The following is a 22,389-nucleotide window of genomic DNA, read 5'->3' on the forward strand; positions in this document are numbered from 1 at the left end:
CCACACTTAATGCATCTGACGAAGTGGACTGTAGCCCACAAAAGCTTATTCTACAATGTTGTTAGGCTTTAAAGTGCCACGATGCTCTTTGTTATCCTTGAAACCAATGCATGTGACCTTTGTCCCCTATTCTTGATATAACCTGAGTTAACCAGCTTCAGTGATCTTGAGGTTATTCACACAGTCAAAAACTGTGTTCTACCCAGGTTTGGGAGCAGTGAGTGCTCCCAATTTTCAGTTGTGTGGAAGCAATGTAAGAGGAAAACCCGAATAGAAGTGATCATGTGGAAATAAGGCACACAATCTTGCTTCCACACAGTCACTTCTGCCCAGGTTTTCCTCCTATCTTGCTTCCACACAACTGAGAACTGGAAGCACACACAGCTCCCAACCCTGGGTAGTACACAGTTTTTGACTGTGTGGATGACATCATTGTGTGTTTATCAAGTCAAACTTGTGCATGTGTTTTAAATATGTATCAGGGGTTTCAAAGTGTGCTCCTTGGGGACCAATGGTTCCTCTGAAGTTTACCCAGGTTTAATAAAAAATGGCACACTGCTTCCCCGATAGTTTGGATTAGCTGGCACTTTGTATTAAACTACCTTTGACATAGTTATTAAATTTCTGCTACCATAAAGGTCTGTCCTGTAAGAGAACCAATTCTCGTCACAATGTGCATGTTACGCAACACATGCCCAGTTTATATGAGACAACAGTCGGACACCTAGAACATGCCCCAGAATTCTCCACAACACCCAGGAATTGCATGAAAAATGCACAGGAGTTCTGCAACAGACAGATCAAGCTGAAGAGGGTTCCTCAAACACAGAAAGGAGCTATTCTGACGATCAGTAGAAAGTGGGCTAAGGGTGCTCAGCCAGCTTTCCAGCAATCGTGAGCCTCACCGGGCTCGAAGCCGATCCTGGTTGAGTCAAAGCGGGTCACCCGCTTTTGTAGCCCTCCCCTAAGCCCGGGTTAGCAGAGTGAGAGCTCTACTAACCCGGGCTTCCCAATCATGAGTAGCTGTGGCACGGCTCTGCGCCATGGCTACTCATGAGTAGACCCCTGAAGGGGTGGCGAAAAGCTGCCTCCCGGCTCCGGGGGTCTCTCCAGTATGCCCTGTGTGCTCGTGCAGGGCATACTGGAGCTTCCAGGGGCCACGCAGCCCCCGAACTCCCCAGCCCCCACTGGCTCCATCACAGAGCCAGCAATTGTGTGGGCAGCCGATCCAGCCACCCAGGGCTCCCACCCTGCTTGTCTGCGTGGAGAGCGAGCCTGCTGTCCCCGCAAACCCAGCCAAAGCGGGTCTCACGGATTGTGAGACCCACCTCATTGTCTGAAAACTGCCGAAATATATTGAATTCAGAATGTCCTAGAAAACTCTTTGGGGTGGTTCTCATGACTGCCAGCAAGTCAGAGAGCCAAGAACAGAAGGTTCTCAGCAAATACGCACTCCCAGCTGCCAACCTCCACTTCCCATGCCGCCTTACTGAGATTCTCCCTAAGTCTTCCATCCTACTTCTGTAACTAAGATTTGGGCAGAAGAAGTTGGGATAATCTTGGTGATGCAGCACAGGAACCAGAGGTCGGGGGCTTCATATGACATACCCACTGGAATGCATGCTCACCAAGAACTTCTGGTTTCCAGCTTACTGGCAGTTGTGGGAATCCACCCTCTGAAAACTGTGTTGAATAAGAAGGAATAATATTATGAATCAGTCACATTTAGAGGAGTAGAAAGACTGCATTTCTGAATTTTTATGTTTTCAGAACCTAAAGATCTATTAATTTTATTTCATTTTTATAGATTTATAAATGTATTAAAATATTTATTTTTATAAATACATTTATTTTATTAAATTTATTAAGATGTATTATAAATATTTATTTTATATAAGAGAAATTGCATTACATATTCTACTGAATTTTATTAAGTACAAAAATATCATTTTTTAAAAGTTTCTGACTCATCTGTATTTTTTCCTGAAGTACAAAAACAGCCAAGCATAATTATGCATTCAGCTTTGCAGTGCTGACATTCATAATACAGAGCTGCAGCTAAGTCAAATGTTCAGCGCCATTTTTATATCTCAACATCTATTTTATAACCAACAATAAAAGTAAAAAAAATGAAACATGAAATGTTAATGAAATGTAATGAAATGTTATTCTGATTTTAAAACACAAATGTGTTGGGCTGTTGTGCAGAATTCAGGTTTGAAAAGTTACACATGATCCTTTTCTCGAATTAATTGTTCCTGAACGCTTTCCTGTTTCCGTCAATGCTGGGCAAAATCTGTCTCTAGAAAAACAAAACATAAGCAATAGGTTAATGAAGGAAAGCAATCTGCACACTTAAAAGAAGTATAGCTAGATTCATGTGTTAGAATAAGACAGTGTGACTTGTTAAATTTTAAAGACAATGTGCCAGATCCAAAGAGCCCTGAGCAGAAGGTAAACAGCAGCACACACTGTTCTGAAAACACTTTCACAATAATTCATGCAGTGGTTCAGAGTTATGCCAAAATGACCCCCATTTGAAGGAGCAAAATTGGGGTTTTTGTAGCACTTCTATCCTTCCTACCCTCACAATTTCACTCAGAATGATTCTACATTGCCATAGCATTGTTTCAAGGGGAATTGTGGGTAAAAAATGGCAGCTACCAGATGGCAGCTACCATTCTCTTCTCCTAAAATTCCCCTCAGAACAAAATTACAAGATGACATAGCGTTGTTCAAAAGAAATTGTGGGTAAAGATTTGGCCACTGACAAGAAGAGCTTTGCTTTTGACACCACTGTGAAAGACACCAATGCCACAAAAACAAAATAAGGTGAGCCAGGGGGGTTGTTTTGCCCCCTTTCATGCCCCCACCATCTTCCAGAAGTGGCACTGAAAAATTCCCATTGAAAGCTTTCACCTCAGCCCTATTTATAATAGGTAAGTCATGCAATTGAAGAGTCTGTGCAATTGGAAGGATAACTTTCTCTAAGCTTGCTGTGGATTTGCCAAGAATCTACTGAGCCAGTGTGTAGATGTTGGCTCAGCACAGGAGAGGCAGAAGGCATACTCCATGCTACAAGGACTTAGAACTACAGCAGAGAAAAAGAGATGGCAGCTAGAGGTCATTCTGACAGCTGTGGTCGGAAGGAAGATAAGCCCCATCATTTGCTGCCATGTCTTTCTGGGGCCCATTTTCCTGGGGACTATTTCTATCAGGTCTTCCACAGCTGCTGAAACACTTAGCCTGAGGTGAGGACTGCTATATCGCCTACACAGACTGGCAAAGGCTTTTCCAAGGTTGGAGGCAGAAGTCTCTCTCAGCCCTATCTTGGAGATGCCAAACTTGGGACCTTCTGTATGCAGATGCAGCCATATGCAGCAGATGCAACCATTAGAGAGGAGAGCTGGTCTTGTGTTAGCAAGCATGACTTGTCCCCTAAGCTAAGCAGGGTCTGCCCTGGTTGCTTATGAAAGGGAGACTTGATGTGTGAGCACTGTAAGATATTCCCCTCAGCGGATGGAGCTGCTCTGGGAAAAGCAGAAGGTTCCAAGTTCCCTCCCTGGCATCTCCAAGATAGGGCTGCAAGAGATTCCTGCTTGCAGCCTTGGAGAAGCAGCTGCCAGTCTGTGAAGACAATACTGGGCTAGATAGACCAATGGTCTGACTCAGTATATGGCAGCTTCCTATGTTCCTAACATGTCCCTATTTTCAGGTGGCAGGTAGGTTGTTTGGCAGGTATGCCACTGTGGCCACTTAAGAGTTCCTGCAGAGAAGAGAGGGCAGCCCAGTATCTGGGGCCCAATGGAGAAGATTGCAGGCCCCCTGCAACTGTGTTGTCATCTGCTACCAGGAGTTTTTTCACACATGCCTCTATGCCTCGGGGTATCTGAAGAGCGAATCTGCTTTGCAGCAGATTTGCAAGAAGTTTACTTCGGGGATTAAATTGACAGTTTACATAGCTGTAGGCTTCTCCTGCACTCTCTGCGATCTTTCTCCTATGTGCATTCCCACTGTTTGTTTCCATTTCCCCCCTCCAACCAATCACATCCCAGGAGGAGGCACAAGACGCCTCCCTTCAGTATGACTTTTTTTTTAGTTTGACAGCCAGCCAGATGTCTGCAAAAGTGACAAGTCAAAGCAACAGAACTTAACCCCACCCTGCAGTCTCCATTGTTAACCTTCCAAACATCTGCATATGTAAGCTGCATTGCTGTGGTGACCAAACTTTGAAGACACACATTTTGCTTGTGCTTGCATTTAATTCAGGAATTGCTTCCCCCGCTTCCTGGACTCCATAGAGTTGCATCAATCTGCCACAACCCCTCCCACTGCACCTAGCGTTTGCAATTGCAAATCACTCAAAGAAAACACCAGACTGAGCTGCCAAAACTCTCCTTTGCTGAAACCTGGGTGAATTTACTGACATTAAAAACCAACAAACATGAAAGTGCGAGTAAGCCAAATTGTTGGCAATGGCCCCTCCGCACATCAAAGGAAAATGTCGGGTTTTCTTCAAAAGCCGCTGGAAATGCAGGATTGATGTACTTTGGGTTAAGCCAGAATGCCCAGCCTCGCTTCGGGGGGAAACAAAGTCATGTCTGTACTGCTCCATGATACATCAGGGTAAATACAACTAATAAGTAGGCTGGCACACTCCAATCTGGAGTGGATTTGAATTAAAAGCCATGTGTGTAAAGCCTCCAGGTTGTTCCTGGCGGCCATTTTCTTGGGGGTGGTTTGCACTGGACCTGCTGGAGCTTCAAAAGCCACCAGCAGCTTCAGCCAGTAACCTGGTCGTTTTGTTTTCCTTTCATTGTATGTATTGTAAACTGTGCTGAGAAACCTTGGCCACAAAGGCCGTACATAATAAATCATATAACAGCCACCAGGAGGGCAGCATCTCATGCTCTAGTTCAGAAATGGCACAAACTCCCTCTGCCATCTGTACTGGGCCCAAAACTATTTATACAATGTTAGTGTTCAATGGGTTTGTTGTTCTTGTTCTCTTGCACTGGCAATTTCTGTGTTCACAGAGGAGTTCAGCAAGTCCACACGAGGGCAGGGGGCCCCTAGAAAATAGTAGCGATTCTCTCTCTCCCACTCTCCCCCTCCCTTCCTCTCTCCCTCTCCCTTTCTCCTCCTTTCTCCCTCTCTCCCTCTGTCTCCCTCTCTCCCCCCGCTCACACACACAGCACATTATAGACCCCATTTAAAGAATGAAGGCTTGTTTTTAGCATAGGGAAAATTCTAGTTAAACAAAAGCAATGGTACCCCCACCCCCCATGTGGTGACACTTTAAGTTTCAGAAAACATTAAGATTTCCATTTCATTTATTTGTGCCTGTCCAGGATTTTACTGATTTAATAGTTTTTTTAAATCTCACTTATGTATTTGACCACATTCAAAGCGGCTTATATTTATAGCTCACTCTATCCTGTGAACTCAAAGCACATTACAGAATATTTTCCCAGGCTGGATTTTTCAAGATTGTTATGACTTATATTATTTATTTATTAATTTTTACATTTATATGCTGTTCTTCCTCCAAGGAGCCCAGAGCAGTGTACATAGTTATGTTTATCCTCACAACAAGCCTGTGAGGTAGGATAGGCTGAGAGATAAGTGACTGGCCCAGAATCACACGGTGAGCTTCATGGCTGTATGGGGATTTGAACCCAGGACTTCCCAGTCCTAGTCCAACCACTACACCATGCTTATACTTAAGGGATCCTGGGGGGAAATTCCCCTCTAGATACTGTGATTCTGAGCAAGTGATGGCATTTAAGGCAAACAAGGGATAACTAAAGGATGTTATTTGTTTATTGAAGGTTTTCTTCATAAACAGGGGTGGGTTAAGCCTTTTGCCTCCTGTAGGCAGCCAAGGATTTGCTGCCCCTGCCGCTGCAGCAAGGGTAGGGGTGGAGGGAGAAAGCCCCCCTTTTTTCTCCTTAAAAGCCACTGCTATATGCAGTGGGAAAATGTCAGCAAAGGTCACACAGCAGTGGCTGCAGGGAGCGGGGGGTGAGGGGAAAGTCTCCCCCTTTACCTTTAAAATGACGCGCAGGTGGCAGGACGGCAGCAGCTGCAGCAGGGAGGGTGGTAGTGGGCCTAGGGGAAAGTTCCCCCTTTTAGCAATGCCGCAGCATGGGCGATGAAGGAGAGTTTCTTCCATGTCCCCTCCTCCCGCCCCAATGACTGCATGCTCTGTCTGCAGTCTGTTATGGGCCTCCCTGCAGCCGCCGTTGACCTTATTCCGCCATGCACGGTGGCAGTTTTTAAGGAGAAAAAAGAGGGGTTTTCCCCTCGCCCAATGAGAGGGGAGGCAAAATTTGAGGAGCGGCTTGCCACTCCTCAAATTTTGCTGCTGTAAGCAAGTGCCTACACAGCCTCTGCTTAAATCTGCCACTGATCATAAATAGGATTAAAAGCTTCTGAAAGAAAGATGGAGCCAACATGCCCCAGTTTCATCGCTACATTTTCAGGTGGTACCACTGAGCAGCTCTTCTGATGATTTTCAGGGGGTCTTGCTGCTGACAGCACTCTTCTCGGCAGCTGCCGGCTGCCATATTTTCCTCCCACCAAAACACACACACACCCCTTGGAATAATGCTACATGATAGCATCATGTCATTCCGAGGGGAACTGTGAGGGAGAAATATGGCACTTGCCCGCTGGAAGGAAGAACACGGCCATGGAACAGGCAGCAAAACAGGATTAGTCAGAAGCAAAAAATAACTCTTCTTATTCAGCATTGTTGTACATGCATATGTGAATATTAAGATCAGGGTCAATGCCAGCACAAGGCACTCTTGGGCAGCTGCTGAGGGCCCAAGGCCCAATGCTGACTCCTGCCTTGGCCCACTGTGGAGGATTTGGCCCAGCCAGCAACCAGTGGCTGATGGCTTGGTGGGCCCCTGCTTCTAGTACCAAGGTGGTGGACATGGATTTCTCTCATACTTGGCCGTCTGGCAGCAACAGCAACATTGTAGCCAGGAGCTGTTGCCCGCCGTTTCCCTCAACAGTGTCCCACTACATGGAGCACGGGCGGGGGGGAGGACATGGCTGGTAAGATGAGGCACACCACAAGATCACCTTGCCAAGGTTGCCCCTCAAATCTGGAGCCAACCCTGAGTTAAGGTATGACTCAGATTTAAAAGCAGCTACATCCACCACAGCAACACAGTTGATTTTTCTGTTGAGTTTAAAGGGATGGAATGGGGTGGAGAAGGAGGAAATCCAGGTCAGCAGTTCCTATCCATTTGCAAAACAGAAGTCAGTGTTTTGTATAAAGTGCTATAATGTTATGTATCATAACATGACGAGATGTAATATCAACGGACTGAAGCAGAGATTATGTACAATGTATTATTTATTGGATGTAACAGCCAAAGTTCTTTTTAAAAGAGAGCAGAATGCCCTGTGATGGCACAGGAATGAGAATATGCTGGGCTAACACCTCCCCGATAAGACAATCCGCAGAATACTAGGCAAGTAAAAGAAATATTACACATGGGTTCAAATCCCAACTCTGCCCTGAACTCATGAGATGAGCCTTACACAAGCCACTCTTTTTCAGGTTCAGCCCTCCCCTACATCTGCAATATAGGGTCTAATAATACTAACTTACAGACTTGTTATAATGATACAATACAATACTATACAATAAAATGGATATTTTGGGTGGTATAAAACAGTTCAACGGTTCCCAAAGCGGTTTACATAAAGAAATAAATTAACAAATACATTAAATGGCTCCCTGTCCCCGAAAGGGCTCACAGTCTAAAAAAGAAACATAAGATAGAAGCCAGCAACAGCCACTGGAGGGATGCTGTGCTGGGGGTGGATAGGGCCAGTTGCTCTCCCCCTGCTAAATAAAGAGAATCACCACTTTTAAAAGGTGCCTCTTTGCTCAGTTAGCAGGGGATTAAGATAAAGATAATGAGGTGCTACACACCATTAGTGTGAGGTGGTTTGTGGCAAGAGTGGGCTTAGGCTGTTCTCCCTTCAGATGATCACCCGCAGAGCCCTGTGTGGCCAGATTGGCCACCCACACAACTACCGGCAGGGATTGGGGGTCACTTGGCCCCTGGAAGTCCCAGGATGCCCCGTGCAAGTGCACAGGGCATTCTGGGGGGGGGACCCCCGAGTCAGGAAGGTTGCTTGTAGCCTTCCGGTCGGGGGTCTACTTGTGTGTTGCCACACGCTGCGGCAGCACATGTGCAGAAAAACAAGGTTAACAGAGCGCTTGCTCTGTTAACCTCATTTAAGGGGAGGGGGAATTAGGCGGGCTAGCCGCCTTGGAACCACCGGGTTCATCCGTGAGCCCGGTGGTTCCCACGATCACCAGGAAGCAGGCTAGGCTCCCTTAGCCTGCTTTCTGGTGAACTTCAGGATAGCTTCAATGTGAAGCACTTTGAATGCTTGAAAGCACTATACATATGCTAAGCAATGAAGGAGTTCTGCATTTAAACTGTCTAGAGCAGGGTTTCTCAACGTGTGGGTCCCCAGATGTAATTGGACTTCAGCTCCCATAATTCCCAACCAAAGACCACTGGTGCTGGGGATTATGGGAGTTGAAGTCCAAAAACATCTCGGGACCCACACGTTGAGAAACCCTGGTCTAGAGGACACTGGTCCTGTTTTATAGATGAGCAACCCTGAGGAACAGTAGTGAGTAATTCACCAAGATCAATTGCAGCACCCATGGCAGAAAATTCTTAAGTAGAAATAACAGTTCTCAAGCTCAGAGCAAGCTACGTTGTACATGTACATGTTTTTGTGTGAATCACCCAACACGTCTTCATTTTTTAAAATGAAACAGCTACAAGCAGCTGCTCATCTACGGGGAAAGTGCGCTAAGCCTGCTCTCCCGGCAGACCTGGAAGAAGCTCTTCTCATGGATCGTGAGAAGAGCTTAACTGTTTTAATAGTTTTTAATGTTGTTTTAAATTTTAAATTATTGTAATGTTTTAACCTTTTTATTCTGTCATGTTTTATTTTATTTTATTTTATTGTAAACGGCCCAGAGATGTAAGCTTTGGGCAGTATATGAATGTGTCAAATAAATAAAATATCTTACGGTGCTCACACATGTAGTCTCCCATTCATATGTAGCCAGGGTGGACCCTGCTTAGCCAAGGGGACAAGTCATGCTTGCTACCACAAGACCAGCTATCCTCTCATAACTATACTATGCCTACATTCAATATATTATGTAAGCAGAGCTAGAGGGTCTTACTAATGCCCTCCCTCACAGCATAATATGATAAATGGGGTCTCCTCATTCTACTCTGCTTTGCCCACATTCTCCCAAGGAGTGTGGATATTCCCTGTCCCATTTTTGAACTATTCAACTTTTGAACCAGCCCATATAGCAGTCCTTCTAACAGCATTTAGATCTGTAGTGTTATGAAATGCACGTTTATCTTCAGGTCATTAAAAATTTAATGTGCTAACCTTGCACATTCTCCAAGATTAACATTTTGTTTCCTGAAGCAGAGCAGCGAATGGCATCCCTCCGTTTCCTCCCCTTTCTCTTTTTCAGCCTACTTTCCAAAGGGAAGAAAGTTTCAGAAGTGTGTGTGTGGTGTGTAGTGTGTGTGTGTGTGTGTGTGTGTCCCTCTAATGACATGAAGATGTAAGGTCTAATACCAACCAATTTCACAGCAGACAAAAGGGGGCCCTAGACAGGAGTGAAGCTATAATTGAGCGGATGGGTTCAAAGAACCTGGGCCCCACAGGTCTTGAGGGCCCCCCATCTCCACCCTCCCTGTTTTCTTCATTATCCCCCTCACTCCATGGGACCACCAAGAAGAGTTAATTCAGAATGCAGTGGCCAGATTGGTCTCTGGGTCATCTCAGAGAGACCATATCACTCCTTTCTTAAAAGATCTACACTGGCTGCCGGTAAGTTTCCGGGCAGAGTACAAGGTTTTGGTTATAACCTATAAAGCCCTAAACAGCTTGGGCCCTGGGTATCTAAGAGAACATGAACCACACCATTCGCTATGAACCACACCACCCATTGAGATCATCTGGAGAGATTCATTTGCAGTTGCCACCGGCTCGTCTGGTGGCTGCTCAGAGACAGGCCTTCTCCACTGCTGCTCCGAGGCTTTGGAACACACTTCCTGCTGAAATAAGAGCCTCCCCATCTCTTACAACTTTTAAAAGGGCAGTCAAGATGCATTTGTTCACCCAGGCTTTTAATTAGATACTGTTTTAATTGTGTTTTAATAGTTTAAACTTTTTAAATTTTAATTCTTGAAATATGTTAATCTTTTTATTGGTTGTTTTTATTGCCTTGTAAACAGCCCAGAGAACTTGCATTTTGGGAGGTATAGAAATGTATTAAAGAAAGAAAGAAAGAAAGAAAGAAAGAAAGAAAGAAAGAAAGAAAGAAAGAAAGAAAGAAAGGGGAGAACATGGGCCCCCTTTCACCTAGCTACGCCCCTCGCCCTAGAGGAACTCGGTGATGGTATTTTTTGCACATCCACCATGTGGGTTCAAGATGGTGGCCATTCAAAGTATAGGAAACACTAAGGCTGTGCTTCGGAACATCCAAAGCAGTATAATGTGCAACCACTCCTTTGGAACCATGTGAGGGTGGCCACACACCCATCCTTGCGCAGTACTGCATGCTTCCAGTGTGTTTGTGGGGGAATCCTTTACGGGAAGCAGAGCCTTATGCTGCCCCATTAATGGCTGGAAAGGGGCAGAGTGTGCAATGGGAGATGTGCACAGGAAGTACTGGAAGGGGTCTTGCTTTCAATTGCTTTCTCCATAGCGATTAAGGTGACCAGGCTTTGCTAGTTGTTTGGGGGTGTGGGGGTGTGTTTGTGCACATGTCTACACATACAGTTAGCAACCAAAGCTATGGGTTTGTGTGGAGCTACACCAGTGCTTCAGGGCTGCAAGACTACAGCTGGACCTTTGGAATACATACATTAATTAATTCATTAATTTAAATAAAATAAAAATACAGTTCACTCTAGTTATGGAAAAGTTTTTACCTAATCTTTGTTTTAATACTTTACTTACGGGGCAATGTTTTACAATTCTTGAGGAAATTCACTGAGGTTTAAGTGACAGCTAGCAAAATCACAGCCAGCAGTTCACACCTGATTAGAGCTAAATACATCATGATTACTTCCACAAAGTAGCTTTGAGTCCTGAGAAGCATAAAAAGCCAAATGCTTCTTCAAAATTAGTCTTTGTGCTGTTGTCAGTCGGAAAATGAACCCAATTCCCTTGGCCTTCTCAATGGTACATGAAGCTTGCATTTGGCTGCTTTGAAAGCAAAATCCAGTATTGCATTCATTTGTTTCAATGAGAGAAAAACACCTCTCTTTCATAAAGTAAATTGGGTTAGAAGCATGCAGATTCATTGTGAAACAAGTTCTTATGATCCCAATCTTGAGTAATTTAAAACGATGGATGAATTAAATATTAACCGTTATCTTTTATATGAAGGGGTTTGAAGGAATGGCAGACTGAATGTGCAGTCCTTTCAAACACATTTTAGAGCAGCAAAGTCAGGTCTCGGGGCTGGCTCAGAGGTCATGTGGAACCTCAGAGCCAGGCTCTGCACATTATTTATTTGTTTGTTTGTTTGTTTATCTATCACATTTGTACACCGCACCAAAGTTTCGTCTCTGGGCGGTTAACAATAGCATAAAACAAGTTAAAAACATATACAAAAACTAAAACCAATTTAACAATTTAAAAATAAACCAGAAATTAAAACCTAAAAATTTAAGAAGCTCAGAAAGCTTGAGCAAAAAGATGAGTTTTCAAGAGTTTTTTTGAAATTGCCAGAGATGGGGAGTGTACACGAACCATTTGATGTCGAACTGGTTAATGTCGAACAGGGAGGGTTCAGCGGTTCGATTGTGGACCAAAGTGGGACCAGTTTGGTCCACAATTGAACCAAACCAAGCCCAGTTCGAGTTATACATTGAGGAGCCGGGGGCAGTTAGAAAAGTAATGTAAAAGTACTCATTACGGGAAGCGTGGCTGCCAACATCACTGCTCACCCTCTCTCCAGCACTGCCCAAGTGCGCAGAGGTCCATATTTATCATGCTGCCCATGCAGCAGTGGCATGGTTACAGCCTCAGGACATGCATGGAGGTCATAACCATGCTGCTGCCACATGGGTGGCTTGCTAAATATGGACCTCTGCGTGCTTGGGCAGTGCCGTGGAGGGAGGGAGTGGCAGCAGTGGCAGCCACACTAGCCGGTAAGGAGTACTTTTACATTACTTTTTTCACCACCCCCGGCTCCTTTGTAGATTTTCCTTCCCCATCCCTTTACTTGCAAAGGAGAATCCTCACTGGATTCTCCTTTCCAAGTATAGCCAAGCCGGTTTTGTCAAACCTCCCTCAACCAAACCAGTTTGGAAGCATGCAGTTCAGTTCGAACCGAAAGAGTTTTGGTTCATGCACACTCCTATCACACAATGTCCCTGACTCTCAGAGGCATGTATCCCCCCTACGATTCCTGATTGTGTTGTCTGAACCCACCAATCTTGGGTTATGCTAACCTACTTGCTCCAAATAACTTCAAATACCTGAGAATTATAACTCACTTCAAACCTTGGGCTCACGGCAATGTGGAAAACTGCAATAGTGCTGCTTATGCAGCCATTAGTTCTGAACATGTGCTTACAATTCCACAGCAGCCCTGGGGCAGAACATTACAGTGACAGTGTGCTGCACATCACGTCTACCACCACAATGGTTTGTTGTTTTGTAGACCACTAACTAGGGAAGTGTGAACTGCCTCGAGGTCTTCTGTGGGCCGGTTCAGCCTGCTTTCGGGCCATTTCGGCCCTTTCTGAGCTGGTGGTGGCCATTTTGGAGGCTGCAGTGCACACACCCTGGCCATTGGCATGGCTGGGTCACGACCCAGGCCACGCAAATGGCCAGGGTGTATATGCAGTGGTCTCCAAAATGGCCACTGCCATGGTCCATAGAAGACTGGGGGAAGATCTGCTGGGGGAACCTCTGGAAACTCTCCTCCGCAGCTATAGCAGCACCCCCTGGAGGCGACTAGACCTGGCAGTAAGTTTAAAAAATTATTGTTGTTCTTGTTGTTGTTGTTTACACATTCAGACAGGTGTTATTGACTGGTTTGTTTTATCCAGACATTGAGTCCTTCCCAAAGACCTGGGACGGCTGAATTTTATTATCAATATTATGGCTGTTATTATTATAGATATCATCGCAGAATATAGGCTGTTCCCAGTAAAGTTGCTTTTTGTAATTGTCTGATGGTGATTTCTGTGCTTCAATGTGTTTTGGAATTGCACCTAGGGTGCCAGTTACTACTGGGATAATTTTGGACTTCTGCCACAGCCTTTCAATTTCAATTTGTAGATCTTTGTATTTTGTGATTTTTTCTATTTTTTCTTCTTCTATTCTACTATCACCTGGTATTGCTATGTCGATTATTTTAACTTGTTTTTCTTTCTTCTCAACTACAGTTATATCTGATGTATTGTGTGGCAGATGTTTGTCTGTTTGTAGTTGGAAGTCCCATAATATTTTTGCATCTTCATTTTCTACAACTTTTTCAATTTTATGGTCCCACCAATTTTTGGCTACAGGTAGCTTGTATTTTTTGCAGATGTTCCAGTGTATCATCCCTGCTACCTTGTCATGCCTTTGTTTGTAGCCAATATGTGCGATCTTTTTACAACAGCTGATTAGGTGGTCCACGGTTTCATCTGCTTCTTTACAATGGCGGCACTTGATGTTTGTTGTTGATTTTTCGACTTTGGCTCTTATTGCATTTGTTCTTAGTGCCTGTTCTTGTGCAGCCGGTATTAAACCCTCTCTTTCTTTCTTCAAGTTGCCATTCTTAAGCCATTGCCAGGTCTTGGTGGTGACTGATTCCACTTATATTGTGCAAATATTGACCATGTAATGGCTTCTTTTTCCATTTTTTCTGCTCAGTTTTTGACTTGTTCTTTCTTGTAGGCCTGCTTTCTTTCATTGGTGTTGAATAGTTTCGCGTTATTGACCATTTGAAGTGCATCTTCTTCACTGTCCTTGATATATTCTTCAAGGCCTCTTTTCTCCTCCTCTGCTGTTTGATGGACTTGCAGCATTCCTCTTCCACCTGAGCTGTGAGGGAGGTATAGCCTATCGACATCACTGCAGGGGTGCAGAGCATGATTGATGGTCATTATTTTCCCGGTCTTGCAATCTAGCGTCTCTAGCTCTGCCTGGGTCCAGTCTATTATTCCTGCAGTGTATCTGATAACAGGTATAGCCCAGGTGTTTATGGCTTGTATGGTGTTCCCGCCATTGAGTTTGGACTTGAGGATTTTTCTAACTCTCCTGATGTATTCACTTCCAATTTTTCTTTTAACTTCAGTGTGTGCAATGTTATCAGCTTGGAGAATGCCCAAGTATTTGTAATGTTCTTTCTCTTCCAGGTTCTTGGTGTTGCTTCCATTGGGCAATTCTATTCCTTCTGTTTTTGTTATTTTCCCTCTGTTCATTATTAATGCAGTACACTTATCTAGTCCAAACTCCATTGCTATATCGCTATTGAATATACGGACAGTGTTTAGCAGTGCTTCAATTTCTGAATGGGACATTCCATACAACTTCAAATCGTCCATGTACAGCAGATGATTGATCTGACTGGATGTTTTAGATGTTTGGTTTCCAAGGCCTGTTTTGTTTAGTATTCGTGAAAGTGGAGTCATGGCGATTACAAACAACAGAGGGGATAGAGTCTCCTTGGAAAATACCTCTTCTAATGCTAACCTGTCCAAGTGTCTTGCCATTGATTGTTAACTGTGTATTCCACATGCTCATTGCTTTTTAATAAATATCTGAATGTTTTTGCTGACACCAGTTGTTTCTAAACATTTTAGTATCCATGTGTGAGGCAATGAGTCAAAGGCTTTCTTGTAGTCAATCCATGCAACACTTAATTGGTTTTTCTTCTCTTGCAGTTTTCTAAAATCATTTTTTCAATCAGCAGCTGGTCTTTTGTGCCTCTGGTGTTCGGGCAATTTCCTTTCTGTTCAACTGGAAGCTCCTTATTAGTTAATAAGTGTTGCATTACTTCATCTGCTATTATTCCAGTTAATAATTTGAACATGGTTGGCAGGCAGGTTATCGGTCTATAATTACTTGGAATTGCACCTTTTGCTGGGTCTTTCAATGTGAGATGAGTTTTCCCAATTGTTAACCATTGTTCAATATCACCTCCTTGCAAAATGTGATTGAACTGTTTTGATAGTTGTTTATGAAGGCTTGTTAGGTGATTAAGCCAAAAGCCATGCAGTTCATCGTCGCCTAGTGCAGTCCAATTTTTAATTTTCTTTGCTCTTTCACTTATTAATTCTGGTGTTATTATTAGACCTTGCATTTGTTGTTTACATTTTTGACCTCTTTTACCCAGCCTGCTTTTTTATTATAATCTCTTGGATTGTCCCATAATTTCCCCCAGAACTGCATCATCATCATCATCATCATTATTATTATTATTACTTTTAGAACCCAGAACCTGCTTGAATTCAAGCTGAGCTGGTGTTCTAGTTCGCAGGGCACAAAACCAAACCTGCCCGGTCCGGCTTGAGTCCAGCTTGGACTCGAACTAAACTGGGCAAACCGGTTTTGTGCACACCCCTACCACTAAGAGACCAAACATTTAGGCAGTATGGAAATGTAATATATAAAATAATCTAATAGTGAGGAGAGCTGGCTAGCAAAAAAAAAAAAGTTGTCAAAGCAGTTTACATTTAAAATAATAGGAAGATGATTCCCTGTCCCCAAAAGGCTCACAGTCTAAGAAGAAATACAATGGAAACACCAGCAACAGCCACTAGAGGCATGCTGTCCCAGGACTGACTAGGGATAGTTGCTCCTCCCCTGCAAAATAATAGAGCCACCACTTTAAAAGGTGCCTCTTTGCCCAGTTACCAGGGGGCTTGCTCAGTTCCCAGGGGATGCTAGCAATACAACAAATATTTATATACCACTTTATAAGTTCCCACATTACACATTAACAGACTGAATATGATCTGCTAATCAAAGTGGGTTTCTGAGCTAGAGGGGTTTGTATTCTATATCTACCTAGTTCAAAAATTCACAGCTATTACTAACTCCTTGCCCCAAACAAGATATATTATACCGAAAGCATCGCTGAATGGTGCCCATCGAATCTCCTTTTATAGATAAATGGACAAGGACATTTCACAATCTCCTTACCTAGTTTCTTCTACTGCTGAACCTCTAAGGGCATTCTCACAGCTGAGGCTTAAATGTTTGCATTTCTCATCTCTGTAACTCAATAGTAAAGCCTGCACTGCCAGAATGTACATTTTATTTAAAAACTGATCTTGCATTAACAACATTTGCATGTGCACATAAATAGCTCAAAAGAGGCTCAAATGATCCTTTAGTAAAGACACCCTAATGGCTTTCAGATTATATGTTCCAGGAAACCTTGGGTTTCTTTGGAAGCTCATTAGGGATTCTTACACAATCAGATCAGAAATGGCAAACAAGCTTCCCTAAAACACAGAGTTTGCCCATCAATACTCATCTTCCCCTGAAATATACAACCCTGAAGAAGAGTTGTTTGTGTTTTGTGGCATGCTTTCAGTTCACATTGGAAGACTGTAAAGCCAAATAGACCTGACAATGGCAGATGCCTGTGTGAGTGGTTTGGGCTCTATACTCTCAACAGGGGCCTAAACAGATGGATCAGTAACCAGAGAGAATTCTCAGTGAAGCTGCATTTGTTATTTCTCCATTCTAAATTTTCTGCTTGCGGTTTTCCCTCTTGGGCGACATTCAGAGCCCGTTAGTGAGAGAATGTAAGTTTTGGGCAGTGTACAAATGTGTCAAGTAAATACTGTAAATAAACAGCATGACCAAACTGCCCAACTAACTGTACTGGTGCAGCAGGGTAGCAACAATATTTTACACCCACCCCTTCCCCAGGAAGCCCTCTGTGCCACCTGAAAATATGTCCCTGAGGGATGCACAATCCTCAGGGATATATTTTCAGAGGGCTTCTTGCGGAAGTGAAGAATGTAAAAAAATGACACTTACCTATTGCAAAAGTGCAGTTAATTGAAAGTTCTGTTAGGCTGCTCTCTTATTGCACCAGTGCTTCCTTGCTCTGAATATCAATCTGTGAGTTGAAAGCAACAAACCAGAGGAGGCTCCTCATTTGGGGCAGAAGGGGCATTGCCCCCCTTGCCAGTCCCACATTCTTGCCATCCCCCCCCCATTCTCTTGCCAAACATACCATTTCTTCCTCTCTATCTTGCCCTCTGTGTGTCTCCCTCTCCCTCTGTGCCTCTCTTGCTTGAATGTTGCTTTTACATTTTCACTGCCTGCCAGTAGATGGCACTGTTTCTTGGTCTTTTTTCTAAATTCCTTTGTAAAGCCATTTCCTCCCACTTAGGATGTTCAGTGGGATCCGTTGCCCCCAAATGAAGTAATTACCATATGTAGTCACTACCCAAATCAGCACCAATCAGGATGTGCCTTTCTTTTCTTCCCCTCCTCCCATAAGGTTGGGTAGGGGCTAGCCCAGTTAGCTAGCCCTCTCCGGCTTAGTGGAGCCCGTTCCGCTCCTTGGTTTTCCTCGGAGCTTAGGGCGATGAAGCAACTCGGACGACGGCTGGAGCGACGCTGGAGGAAGAGTCGTCACGAATCCGATCGAACACGGGCTAGAACCCATTTTAGGGACTACGCCGTGGCGGTGGGGGCGGCGAAGAAACGTTTTTTCTCCGCCTCCATTGCGTCTGCTCAGTGCAGGCAAACAGAGCTGTTTCGTGTGGTGAAAACATTGCTCCACACATCCCCCCGGACAATGGGGGAGGAGCCATCTACAGCTCTTTGTGATCGGTTTGCCTGTCATTTTGCAGATAAAGTCGCTTGCATCCGTGCTGACCTGGACTCCAGAGTTTTGGCAGTTCCGGCAGACGTGCCTTTGGTACCATCTGGTCCCGTTGTGTTGGATTCTTTTCGGTTGGTGCGGCCTGAGGATGTGGACAAGATCCTGGGCAGTGTGCGGGCGACTTCGTGCGCTCTTGACCCTTGCCCTTCATGGCTAATAAAAGCTGCCAGGGAGGGGACAGGTAGATGGCTGGAGGTGATGGTTAATGCTTCATTAAGGGAGGGCAGGATGCCATCGTGCCTTAAGGAGGCGGTGGTAAGACCTTTATTAAAAAAGCCCTCCCTTGATCCCTCCAGCCTGGACAACTATAGACCTGTGTCTAACCTGCCCTTTTTGGGCAAGGTGATGGAGCGTGTGGTGGCGTCCCAGCTGCAGAGGGTCTTGGATGATACGGATTATCTGGACCCTTTTCAATCTGGCTTCCGCCCCGGGTATGGGACTGAGACTGCCTTGGTCGCTCTAGTGGATGACCTACGCCGGGAACTAGACAGGGGGAGTGCGTCCCTGTTGGTTCTGCTGGACCTCTCGGCGGCGTTCGATACCATCGACCATGGTATCCTTCTGGGCCGCCTCTCGAGTATGGGAATCGGAGGCACTGCGTTGCAGTGGTTCCGGTCCTTTCTTGAGGGGAGGGTCCAGAAGGTGGTGCTGGGGGACTACTGCTCGGCCCCGTGGCCGTTGGCCTGTGGGGTCCCGCAGGGTTCGGTCTTGTCCCCCATGCTGTTTAACATCTACATGAAGCCGCTGGGAGAGGTCATCCGGGGATTTGGACTGAGTTGTCAGAAATATGCGGATGACACTCAGCTCTATCTCTCCTTGTCATCTGATCCTAGGGAGGCGGTGGATGTCCTGAACCGGGGACTGGAGGCCGTGATGGGTTGGATGTGGGCTAACAAACTGAAATTGAATCCGGATAAGACGGAGGTGCTGTTGGTCAGTAGGAGAGCCAATCGGGATGTGGAGATTTTACCAGTTCTGGATGGGGTTGCACTCCCCTTGAAGGAACAAGTACGCAGCTTGGGGGTACTACTGGACCCGGCTCTGCTTTTGGAAGCTCAGGTGGAGGCGGTGGCCAGGGGTGCCTTTGCATGGCTTCGGCTGGTGCGCCAGCTGCGTCCCTTTCTCGAGAAGGCAGATCTGGCCACAGTTACCCACGCCTTAGTCACGTCGCGGCTGGATTACTGTAACGCGCTCTACGTGGGGCTGCCCTTGAAGAATATCCGGAAACTGCAGCTAGTGCAAAACGCGGCAGCGAGGGTGTTATCCAGAGCTGCCCGTTGGGAACATATCACCCCCATTTTGAAAGAACTGCACTGGCTACCGGTTTGTTTCCGGGTCCAATTCAAGGTGCTGGTTTTGACCTTTAAAGCCCTAAACGGTTTGGGCCCAGGGTATTTGAGGGACCGCCTGCTCCCAAGGGTTGCTGCCCGCTTGACGAGGACATCTGAGGGGGCCCTGCTCCGGGTGCCGACAATGAGAGAGGCCCGGCTGTCGTGCACTCGGGACAGGGCCTTCTCTGTTGCTGCCCCCAGACTCTGGAATGCTCTCCCAGTGGTCATTCGCTCCTCGGACTCCATCATGGCTTTTAGAAAGCTTGTAAAGACTTGGCTTTTTACCCAGGCTTTTACATAATCGTTTTTACTGCTGCTTCTGGGTGTTTTTATTTCTTGTATTGTTTTATGCCTGTTTTTATATGTTTTTATACTCTTAGCATGTTGTTTTTATTGTGTTTTTATTGTATGTTTTTAACTTTTGTAAACCGCCTTGGGGCTATATTTTAACGAAAGGCGGTATAAAAATGCAAAAATAAATAAATAAATAAATAAATAAATAAATAAATAAATAAATAAATAACCAATCAGAAGTCAGAATAGTTTACAGGCACCTAATCTGACCAATAGCCAGCAAACAAGGCAGCCCAGTCATTTGATTTCCCAGGGTCCTTCTAGGCAGGCTGAGCAGACTCTCAGGAGATTTGAATGCAAAATGGGAGCACTTGGTCTGCAAGCAAATGGAGTGCAGAAAACATAGGAGCCCTGGCTACCTTTCTCCAGACTCCCCTTCTCCAGAGGGGAGAAGCCAGCCCTTTTCTCCTCACTCAGTACCCCGGCCACGCCATCATGAGGCATTGGATTTATCCAGCATGTGCTGGGAGCTCTTTTCTTTTCATTTTCATTTTTAAAACGCCACTAGCAAATCTCGGCGAAATTCAGAGTTTAAGAGAATGGAGGGGGGGATATGATGGACTGACACTCTTCTGGGCATTTCTTTTTTACTAACAAGCAAGCAGACCCCCACCTTCCCTCTTTGGGACTTTAAGCAAAGCCTCGTGGTAGCTCCTTTATCTTTCTAGTAGGCCTGGTTCATACGTAACGCCAAACTGGAGTTAGCCAGGGCAGAGGTTTGTATATCCAAAAATGTGAAACAGCGATCTTGAGCCAAAAGCGACCTGCAGTTTGGCTCACCAAACTCTGGTTTGAACCTTTGGTTAGCACAAAGGTTCACTGTTAAGACCTCCAGTTTGGCTGTCAAAGCATTACTTCCAACTTTGGATGCCTCCATAACCACCATTTCGTGCCCATTTTCAAACCACATGGAGGAGGAGCAGACCCATGAAGGGATGTGGCTGCTCTATGCACGCTGCGGTTTTCACTGGCTGCCACTCAGCCACCGGGCCGGGCCCCACCATCCTCCCCTCTCTTCCCTGTTCTGTCTGGCAACCGTGAGGCATATGGTGATCTTTAAAGATACACCACTCATTAGCTACTCCTGGCTTCCAGTTACTGTCAAGGGGGACTGGGGAAGCAAGATGGGGACAGAGGACAATGGGGAGTGAGAATGGCCCGCGGCTGCATATGTCTTCCCGATGCAGTCAAGCAGGTGGCTGTGCATGCAGAAACGGGGGGACACCACACAGCTCTGTGCTGCAGCTGTGCACCCCAGCAAGGCCCCCACAGATAGGCAGCGGTGCCACACAAAATTTGCCTGGTGCTTTTGTCCCTAACACAGCCACGCCCCTCGCAGAACAACCCATGCCCTTTTCTCGCCCACACCCAACAAGGGCAGCCTTGCATGGGAAAGGTCTTACCTGCTGCACAGGTGTGTACCAACAGCAGTTACCATTACTGGGGCACCAGGCAGAGAGGATGACAGGCAGAGGGTGCAAATGCACCAACAGAAATGGCTCTCTTCTTCTCCCGAGGAGGAACAGAAGACTATGCTGCAGTTAAAAGCCCGGGCCCCAGGTCACCCTTGCTGTGGTCCCCCAGCTGCCACTCCAGATTAGTTCTCTGCTTGAAAATTGCCACCAGACCAAAGTGAGGATGCTGATTGCCAGTGGGCTTCAGCGGTGGGGGGGGGGGCACAGCTTAATTCTAGCACACATGCCCCCACCCCACCAACAGGCTAACTCCACAATGGAGTGAATCTCTGTGTTTGTGTTAACACCATGATGGGGATGCTTTGTGTAAATACAGGTGATGGTTTTGGCCCATTGCACTCCCGATACAAGAGCCTTGTAATTATCTGCAAGGTTGCTCATTAACTTCCTCGCCTGCAGGGATGAGGATTGCTGGTCTTGTGGTAGCAAGCATGACTTGTCCCCTTAGTAAGATATTCCCCCTCGGGGGGAAGAACAGAAGGTTCCAAGTTCCCTCCCTGGCACCTCCAAGATAGGGCTGAGAGAGATTCCTGCCCGCAACCTTGGAGAAGCCGCTGTCAGTCTGTGAAGACAATACTGAGCTAGATGGACCTATGGTGTGACTCAGTAGGGTCTCACTGGGATAGCCAGCAATGCCATCCTTGCCCACCATAAAAGCCCAGGCCCACAGTTGGAAGAGCTAACTCTTGTGGCTCTGGAACCATGTAGGCCCATGGCCAATGCTACAGGAGACATATTGACTGGCTCTAGCTGCCCAAGGACCTGGTGGTGCAGCACACGCAAACCTCTCAGGCCACCTCAGATATGCTGCACAGGCTAGATGTGAGAGAGGGGGAAAGGAATGAGGAGGACAGGCAGGTCATCGAGAAGGCCGCAAACCTTACTGTGCTTGCCTTCAAGGACACTACAGTGGAGGTTGTGGGTGCCCTTGAACACTCTGATGAGGCTGCAGAGAGCCAGTTCGAGCACTACATGGGCTACCTTGAACATGGCCAGCTCCATAGAACGGCTCACCGACCAGCCACCCTTTTCCCCCCCAACCAGCCCCAGCTGCTGAGGCCAGGGCCCTACCTGGCCACAACATCGGGCGACTCCCAAGACACTCTGGTCTCACAACAGGGGCAGCTCTTTGCTCCCTGCCATGATCACACACAGACAAGCATGCCCATAGGCCCATTACAAGTGCCCGTCAGGGCCCCGCAGGTGGGTCACATGTCATCCACGCTTGAGATGCCTCTAAGGCCCTCCCCCAAATGGGTCCACATGCAGGTTCGCCATCTGTCAGGCCAGT

The 22,389-nt window shown here is 45.9% G+C and overlaps 1 protein-coding gene across 6 annotated transcripts in view; it reads right to left on the reverse strand.

Moving 5' to 3' along the window:
- WDR49 (WD repeat domain 49) overlaps positions 1 to 22,389 on the reverse strand; it is a 176,858-nt gene that overhangs the window by 6,148 nt on the left and 148,321 nt on the right. For 4 of the 6 annotated variants that reach the window (XM_053312038.1, XM_053312036.1, XM_053312037.1 and 1 more), the window contains one exon: positions 363 to 2,302. In XM_053312038.1, coding sequence (XP_053168013.1) covers positions 2,212 to 2,302 — 91 coding nt within the window. In that variant the 3' untranslated portion in view covers positions 363 to 2,211. Of the gene's footprint in view, positions 1 to 362; positions 2,303 to 22,389 lie in introns of those variants that run through there. The other 2 variants (XR_008320131.1, XR_008320132.1) reach the window with 2 other exon arrangements.

Source organism: Hemicordylus capensis, chromosome 3 (assembly GCF_027244095.1).
Source record: "Hemicordylus capensis ecotype Gifberg chromosome 3, rHemCap1.1.pri, whole genome shotgun sequence".
In the NCBI taxonomy this organism is placed as follows: domain Eukaryota; kingdom Metazoa; phylum Chordata; class Lepidosauria; order Squamata; family Cordylidae; genus Hemicordylus; species Hemicordylus capensis.